Raw genomic sequence first — 8,878 nt, 5'->3', positions numbered from 1 at the left:
GTAAAAAAACCGATGGGTGACATTGTACTAAAATTTAATGATAAAATATTTACATTTTTACATCAAATCAATTTGTAACAAACCTCGCTTAATAAATAAGCAATAATAAAGTTATAAGTTCACAAATCTGTTACGCTCTTCAAACATGATTCAACACAACACAGATAATCAATGTCCTAAATACTTTTGGCCCCAAAGAATAAACTCTCTCTCTCTCTCTCTCTCTCTCTCTCTCTCTCTCTCTCTCTCTCTCTCTCTCTCTCTCACACACACACACACACACACACACACAAATTAACCTCAAAACGCTATAGCAGTCCGAGAATTACTTGGTAGTGTGAATCCTGTTTCTACATATCTAAGCACAATCAAGAACGCTGAGCAGAAGATGAGCCATCCCCAAGGAACTCAGATCGCAATTGCATTAACATCCTACCCAAGTAATTTAGACCTTCTCCCTCCCGGCCACCACCCCAGAAAAGATCGTGTGGTGATGCTTCGACTAGGACCGATCCAGCCGTTGAAAGCAGTAGAGCATGCAAGTGGGGGTAGATTGAAAATTTGCATTTCAAAGCCTTGTACATGACATCAATCTTAAGGTTTTCCCAGTCATCTCTTACCTGAACAACATTTAAATGCAACCACTAAATAACTACATTCTTTTCGTAAAACTTGTGATAATGTAGCAGCACAGGTGTTATTTTAGTTTTCCTATTAACTAAAATACCCTCAAGCAACACTGAAATGTTTAAAAAAAAAAGAGAGAGAGAAAAGATTAATCGGTAATGCATATATATGTATATGTATGTATGTGTGGGTGAGTGTGTGTCTGAAAATTAATAGCTTCTAAACAGTTTTATGCCATAAACATCCTAAATGCTCCACAAACATAGTTGCAAGTGCTTTTGCTTGATTCAAACATGTAAATGTGTTTATTATTGCTTATTTCCTAAAAGCCATGCATTGGATCATATCAATTTGCCGAGAAATGTTGATCTTTATTTCATCAAGTTCTAAAGGAATATAAGCCGTTGATTTTGTTATCACCCTAAAAACACATCTAATCAGTAATGATCCTCTGCTATACAAACCATACCTTTTACTCTGCCAAGCCCCGTCATAAATGAGACGGTTTAAAAAGATACATTGTAACTTTCTTGCACCCAATCCAATGTATGATAATTCAGTCAAAAAGCCTTTGGTTGACGTTTCGTTTTTTCCCTTTGGTGGACATTGCAATGTTTCTGAAGTCCAGAAGAGATGAAATTGTTGCTTCAATTCTATGACAAAAAAGACTAGCTTGATGAAATAGACCAACACCAAGGTACAGAAGGATGCACCAAGCGTCCCTCATGATAATGCAAATGGCTTCATGGGTTTTTCCTAGCAGCTTTACTGCTTAAAAATCCCACTTCATCCTTTAAAGGTTTACAAACATTCAGGCATTTATGTAAACAGTCCTGTTTTCCACAGCTTTAACATACATGGAGATATCAGGAAAATATTGTTATATGCCAATTCCCTAACTTAGCTCCTCAAGCTTGTGAAAGTTAACTTGGTTTTCCTTAGGTACCTTTTTCCCCAAATAGAGATAAATTCTGTGTTTTCCTCTTATATCACATGGATTCTTGTCTGCTTCAATAATTTAACTGGAAGAAGGAGCTTACCAGATCAGGGTGTTGACTCTGCATTGTCCTCCCTATGCGTGCTGCTTCTTCTGGGCTTGTTGCTGACTTTATTTGTTCCACACAGTCTATTGCTTTAGGATCATTTACCCCAACAAATTTATGGGCCTACAGAGTATAAGTTTTTCAGACTAAGTAAATGAGAGGCAGAAATCACTAAAATCATTAACAAAGATATTTACTTAACAGAAATATATGACACCCATCTTTTTCAATATGGACTTTGAAATAGAAGGGCTCTCACAATTTCTAACACAAAAAGAAGCAGGAAAATATAAAGAAATTTAGATCTAAAATATCATAATGGATTGGGATTTCATGTAACATGATAATGACTACTGATGGATAAGAGATAATATAATGTATCATTTTTTCCTACAATATGTTTATCTGTCATTTTATCCAGTCCGCTACTTAGAAAATAAGGCTGTTCTCTACTACATGCTTGTTAAGATGGGTACTACTTAAATCCTGCCAAAAATAGATGTATACCTGATAATAGTGTTCTACACTAGGCCATGTGGCGTACCCTCCATTGTCAACAGGCATGCACAGAGGATGCGGTGAGAAATTTGAAAATGCACCATAAGGATCCCATGTCTTGTAAAAGAATATGATGTTTGCCTCATAAGAAGCCAGACCTGGATCAATGACTGAAGTTTCATCCACAGAAGGTATTACAGGTGTCAAATCAGGAATAGGTTGGAGATAGCCACTTATAAGCATGTCCGGCCCAATCTGTACAGCACGACCAAAAAACTCAGTATTCCTAGTGATTCAGGAACAACTAATAATGCATAAAATAAGGAAATCTCAGCAAATAACATTTCTATTATGGAAGAATAGAGACACTACCATTATCAATATAGCCAGTATTTCATCAATCTTTTTTTTTTAGGTCAAGAGCAGTCCCCTGATGCAAGACAAGCAAAAGACAGGATCAAGATGTCATCTGTATCACTAGGACACTAGGCTATTAAAGTGTATGACAATTTATAATGCTTTCTCTGAAGGTGTTATGTCACTGAAAAAGGGATCAAACTTGGGAATTATCTGATTTTCCTCATATATAAATGTGTGCACAATGAAGAATTTTTTTTTTAAACCATTGCGAAAATCTTCCCAGAAACCTGAGGCCTTTACAGTTTCACTCCCAATTGGATAAAACAACCAACCACAATAGAGCTTACAATTATCATCCATAGCAAATCAAACCTTTATTGAAATAATAAGTGATAAGTCTCGAGACAATTGCATGAATGAAGAATTAAGAGTGCAATAACAACTAAATGAAACGAAAAAAAAAAATAAAAAAAGAGTCACGCTATCCATCTGTGATCTGTCTAGCAAGTGCATGACACACGTAACTCTCCCAGAAGTCAGTCGCTTCACTGATCACCTGCGGCTGCGAAAAACCATAGAAGTAGGGTGGCAGAACCGAAATCCTGAGCATAGGTACTTCTAGTGAAACAAGTGAGCTAAAGAACACCGATAAGATTTTATGCAATAATTCAGAGAAATGCAATTATGTTAATTATATAATTCAATTAAGCATGAAAGAACATTAATCAACAACATGAATCACAATTTAAGTAAGCAAGACATTTAACATGCATTAGAAATTAAACATCATGCATCCACCAACATGTAACAATTAAGAGAACAGGTAAAATATGCATGTTCTAATGCATAGCAGGAATATGCATGATTTATGTGTAATGCATGAACACTTTATTATCTTTCATTAAAGTTTTTTTTTCCACATGCATGCCCTATTAAATGCATATCATTAAAGTTCTTCTTTTTAATTATTGTTGTCTGTGGATACACCAAACGGGTATCATTTTTCGAGGTCAAGTTAGGTTCTCAGGGTAACTTAGCACACAAGTTGTATTTTATTACTGAGTTCCAAACTTAGCCATCGACCGAATCACCTTCGGAACACTACACCTCCACATCTAATGTCGGCACACTAAGGACCTTCACATCTAATAGTATCACTTTCTTGGTATACCAAAACAATAACTGTGTCGAACACACCACCCACAAGTAAAGTGGCGGACTCTCCCTAAAACCGTAGCTAGGAAAAAGAACCTCAATATCGGGTTCAGGGGTAATAAATAAAGCACACAGAGTTTTTTTTTATCCTCGTGGTCCCATAAAACCGAATCTCTAAGATGACCATTCTTTCGTTAAGAGATCTCAGATCATATATTATATTGTTCATTATCTTTTTATTAAAAAACAATTATTGAGTTTTGCAATTCAGTATGCAAAAACAAAGTCAAAAGCTCGCATCTACCTTTGCAAGAACCAACACGGGACCACCGCCCGCAAAAGAGCATAGAACAGTGTGAACATAATGCAATAAAAATAAATATGATTTTTGCGATGCATTTGAGATGATTAAAGAAAGAACAACCCAAAGCTTAGGACCTACCAAGCCCACGATGACTCGTTACGATCATCGATGCACCCTAAGCAAAAACCATAACAACATGCCACAATTCACATGCTTTCTGAATGCACATTTACAAATGCAGTTCTGAGTTGTGTGTATGAAACAAAGATATTTAGAAGCATATTTACAGTCAATTTAGGTGATAGTGACAAGTGCACGCATTCATTTAATGCACGTTTTTTAGTCGATTGCATGTTCCCATACATTATGCATGATCATATCCATTGCATATTTTCATCGTGTACATATTCATGTCAATACACATTTCCTTTGAGTGTTCACATCAACGACAATGCATGTTTTCACTTGTTATTCACATGTGTGCACATTTATGCTACTACATACACGTATGACCATATAAATCTCATGTATACTCATGCACCATGTGTAAGCTTCCTATTCAACATTATACATAGCATGACACATGAAAGGTGATGCTCATCCCTCGGGTCAAAATCAAAGTGCATGCTTTCATAATAAGGTTCAAGAAAAAATCTGTGTACACGTGTGATTCAATAGATTATGCCTATCAAATGCATACACTCATGAAAAGGAAGAATGTATACCTATTTGACTAAATTTCCCGAACTTAAAACACACGCACACTGTGTTAGATTCGTGTGTGTGTGTGTGTGTGTATATATATATATAAACCCTTTTTTTTCTTTTTTTAAGAGGGTTTACACCCAGCCGACCAAGCCGGCTAGGGTTCCAACATGCCCAGACTGAACCCAGGCCTGAACACACCCAAATAGACCTAGCTGACCTTAGTCAGTTGGGTCGGTCTGGTCAGCCACAGGCTGAACTGCTGTTGGTTGGGCCTGACAGCACATGCACAGGCCCAGTCCGGACCTGTGTGTGCTGTCAGGGCTGAACAGCCACGACAAAACTTATGACAACAACAACAACAACAACTACGCCTTCATCCCAAAACAATTGGGGTCAGCGATATAAACCAAAAAAGAAATTCATTTTGGGTCTTCCACATGAATCCTTTTCCTCCAATCATTTCTATCCAACGCCATGTCCTCGGTGAGGTTCAAAGCATTCATATCCTTTCCTATCATCTCCATCCAAGTCTTCCTAGGCCTACCCCGACCTCTTTTAACTAATATATTTTCCCATTTCTCCAACCTTCTAACTGGAGCATCATTAGGCCTTCGCCGAATATGTCCAAACCACCGTAAACGATTCTCTCGCATCTTATTTTCAATGGGTACAACACCTACCTTCTTACGTATCTCTTCGTTCCGAATCTTATCTTTTATAGTATTTCCACACATCCATCTAAGCATCCGCATCTCAGCTACACTCATTTTTTGAATATGATGTCTCTTGGCAGCCCAACATTCCGTACCATATAGTAAAGCGGGTCTAATAGTCGTCCTATAAAACTTTCCCTTCAACCGCAATGGCATTCTACGATCGCACAGCACTCCAGTAGCACTTTTCCATTTCATCCACCCAACCTTTATCCTATGATTTACATCTCCATCAATTTCTCCATACTTTTGAATGATGGATCCCAAATATTTGAAATAATCATTCACCGGTATATCTTGCTCACCAAGCTTCACTACACTCCCATCACTACTTCGTTGCTTACTAAACCGACATTCCATATATTCAGTCTTACTCTTACTCAACTTAAAACCTCTAGCTTCCAATGTCTGTCTCCATAATTCTAACTTAGCATTAACCCCAGCTCTAGACTCATCAATCAAAACAATATCATCAGCAAACAACATACACCACGGTACATTTTCTTGAATTGATCTCGTAAGCTCATCCATCACTATCGCAAATAGGAAAGGGCTTAAAGCAGATCCTTGATGTAACCCAACCGTTATCGGAAAATTGGTTGTCACCCCTCCACAAGTGCGGACATTGGTTACTACTCCTTCATACATATCTTTAATTATACTAATGTACTTGAGAGAAACACCTTTCTTCATCATTGTCCACCAGAGAACGTCCCTAGGTACTCTATCGTATGCCTTCTCTAAATCAATAAAAACCATATGCAAATCTTTGTTCCTCTCTCTATATCTTTCAATAAGTTGTCTAAGAAGATGTATAGCTTCCATAGTTGATCTTCCAGGCATAAAACCAAATTGATTCTCCGATATCATGACAACCTTCCTCAACCTAGACTCAATCACCCTCTCCCAAAGTTTCATAGTATGACTCATGAGTTTTATACCACGATAGTTTGTGCAATCTTGTATATCACCCTTATTCTTATATAAAGGCACCAAAGTACTTATGACAAAATCCTTTTTTTTTATTAGGGACGTGCAGTCATGCAGCCCAACAGGACTCAGCCAACCCTAGGTCCGCTGGAGCCCAACAACACTAAAGCAGGGTTTTTTTTTTGTTACCGTGACCCAGTCGGGTGGGTCTAGCCTGCAGCCAAACCGCCCAGCCGACCCAGTCGGCTGGGGCTGACTGCTACAGGAACTCAGCCATCTGAAGCCAACTCCAGTGGTATCGGTGGAACAACCCCGAATGGTATGGATTTAAATCTTGAGAACGGAAAGGCAGCTAAAGGCAGCCAGTGTTGCATGCCTTTGCCTAGCTTTAGCTTTAATGACAAGAAAAAGCTGTCGAGTCCTGTTCATGTGATAGAAAGTAAGGTCGCTTAGGCGCCTTTGAAGCAATTTTTAAGCATCAACTCTTGCGTAGGTGTAAATGGAAGGAAGACAGAAACTGTCAATGTTGAAGTTTGAAAGTTTGTGTTGCAGATTGCATTAAGCCTTAGCGATGAGCAGCAAGTTTGGTACAAGGTACTGGTTAATCAGTGCATGGTTATATCTTAAAACATGTAAGTTGGTTTGTGTACAGTGTATAGGAATACACTGTTTTGATTGTATGAGTATTATCATATTCTACAGCTCATGTTAATTGCAAGAAAACAGTGTTGGAGCTAAATGCAGGGAAACCCAGCTGAGAGGATAACACTTTGCATAGCCGTCGTCTCTTCCAAGCTCTGCATGAACTTCGGCTTTACTAGCTCCGGAACCAGATCTTGGTTCTCATGGGTGCAGTGAAAATCACGCTTGGAATTGGACATTTAAAGTGCTCAGAAGAAACCTGACATAATAACAGTTCTGCCATTCCATGTCTCTAATGAAATTAGTATCCTATAACAGGAAAAAAGAACCTGCAGCAAAACTGATTTTTCAGATGAAAGAGTGAAGTTTGGTTTCTACTGCAGGTAATGGCCTGAAGTCTGAACCTTCTGGCCTATCATAGAGGTACTCTAATTTAGTTTCGTGTCTTGTCCACTTTATGCTATTCTTAATGAGAAACTGCTGAAGAATGACGTGTCTTGTGTCCATTTTACTGTGTCCTGACATAGCTTCTGGCAGACAAAACTAACATGAAAAGATTATCAAATAAGATAAAATTTCTGTTCTATCTTTAAATCATAATCTTGAGGATCAGCAAAACGTTTTGTAACAAAGTAGTATTTCTAATATTGTTAACGAATCAAACAAGAAGATCGACTCTTGTAATTGCTATTAGTTATTGTTTCTTGATACCATATCTTGGTCACATTTTAACCCTCATACCTGTGTTGGTTATGTTATATGTATGATCTCTGTTATTTTCAACCAAATGTGAGTCTTACAGTTTATAGAAGTCTGACACTTCATAAATCTCAAATTAGAATTTCGATGTGAAAAGTCGCACCCATAATGCCAAAACTATATTAGAGTGTTAATCTAGAACATGTGCAGCCAACTCCTTTAACTCCTCACATTTAACCATTGGAGAGATATTCCTTACATCTTTTATAAGTGTCAGGAATGTAAGGAGCAGATTAAAGGGGGACGCGCTTCCCTTTAAAGGGGGATGCGCTTCTTTTTTACGTGTGATTCCCTGTGCGTTTCGGAAGCGCCGCATTTTGCGCTTCCGAAGCGCGTCTCGGGGAAGCGTGTTTCACCTTATGCATATGCGTTTCCAGTAACTCTGCATCTGACAGAAGCTGCATTCCCAATATGCAAAGAAAAAAATAAAATAAAATTTGCAGGGCTATGTTTATGGTCCAGCAATCCCTATTGTGCATGCATCTAGTTATAGTACTTCCTTCTTAATGCAGGGCTAATATGTGATGCTACCTATTTGTGAAACACTATGTTTTACGCTTTAGGGATAGAATGAATCGTAACTTGATATAGAAATGGGCATATGTGCACATTGTTTATATCTGAAATTATGTCATGTAAGTTGTTGACATTCAAATATGGAAATGCTTGAGTTTTTACTGCTTTTTGCAGAAGAGATGTGAGACATATTAAAGAAATGTCATTTATTGAAATGGTTTGTTGCATGCAGTCAAGTTATGTGAATTACTTTCCCTTGTCCACTGTGAATTCAAAATGAATGATAGGGTGTTTGGGAAATCTTGTCAATGGGCAATATGAGTTGATTACCCGATGCGAGTACTTGGGCTATTAGTTTGTGTGCAATGACAATAAAACTGATAGAAAACTTAAACTTAAATATTGTATATCTGACTGGTTTAAAGGTACCGGGGCATCGGTGTTTGTGTTGTAGAATTTGTAATATGTGAGATATTTGATTTTTGTGAATATGTTATTGCTTTGGTACATGTGCATACATGATATAAATGTGTGCAACCCTAAAATTTCAACTTCTAGATCCGGGTTAAGTTCATGCGTGCGGATGTTAACACATGTTATGAATGAAAAGTTTCATGTACCTA

General features: G+C 37.7%; 1 protein-coding gene across 4 annotated transcripts in view; it reads right to left on the bottom strand.

Moving 5' to 3' along the window:
* Positions 1-313: 313 nt before the first annotated feature.
* Positions 314-8,878, bottom strand: part of PHS1 (cytidine/deoxycytidylate deaminase family protein) — a 35,144-nt gene continuing 26,579 nt past the window's right edge. For 2 of the 4 annotated variants that reach the window (XM_090012756.1, XM_090012757.1), the window contains exons 7-9: positions 2,178-2,423; positions 1,668-1,793; positions 314-620 (exon numbers count right to left, since the gene is read on the bottom strand). In XM_090012756.1, coding sequence (XP_089868882.1) covers positions 369-620; positions 1,668-1,793; positions 2,178-2,423 — 624 coding nt within the window. In that variant the 3' untranslated portion in view covers positions 314-368. Of the gene's footprint in view, positions 621-1,059; positions 1,281-1,667; positions 1,794-2,177; positions 2,424-8,878 lie in introns of those variants that run through there. The other 2 variants (XM_090012759.1, XM_090012758.1) reach the window with 2 other exon arrangements.

Source organism: Nuphar pumila, chromosome 7 (assembly GCF_984573655.1).
Source record: "Nuphar pumila chromosome 7, dmNupPumi1.hap1.1, whole genome shotgun sequence".
NCBI classification, from domain to species: Eukaryota; Viridiplantae; Streptophyta; class Magnoliopsida; order Nymphaeales; family Nymphaeaceae; genus Nuphar; species Nuphar pumila.
Note: the sequence above shows the minus strand (reverse complement) of the source record. Positions and strands in the feature narration are given on the sequence as shown.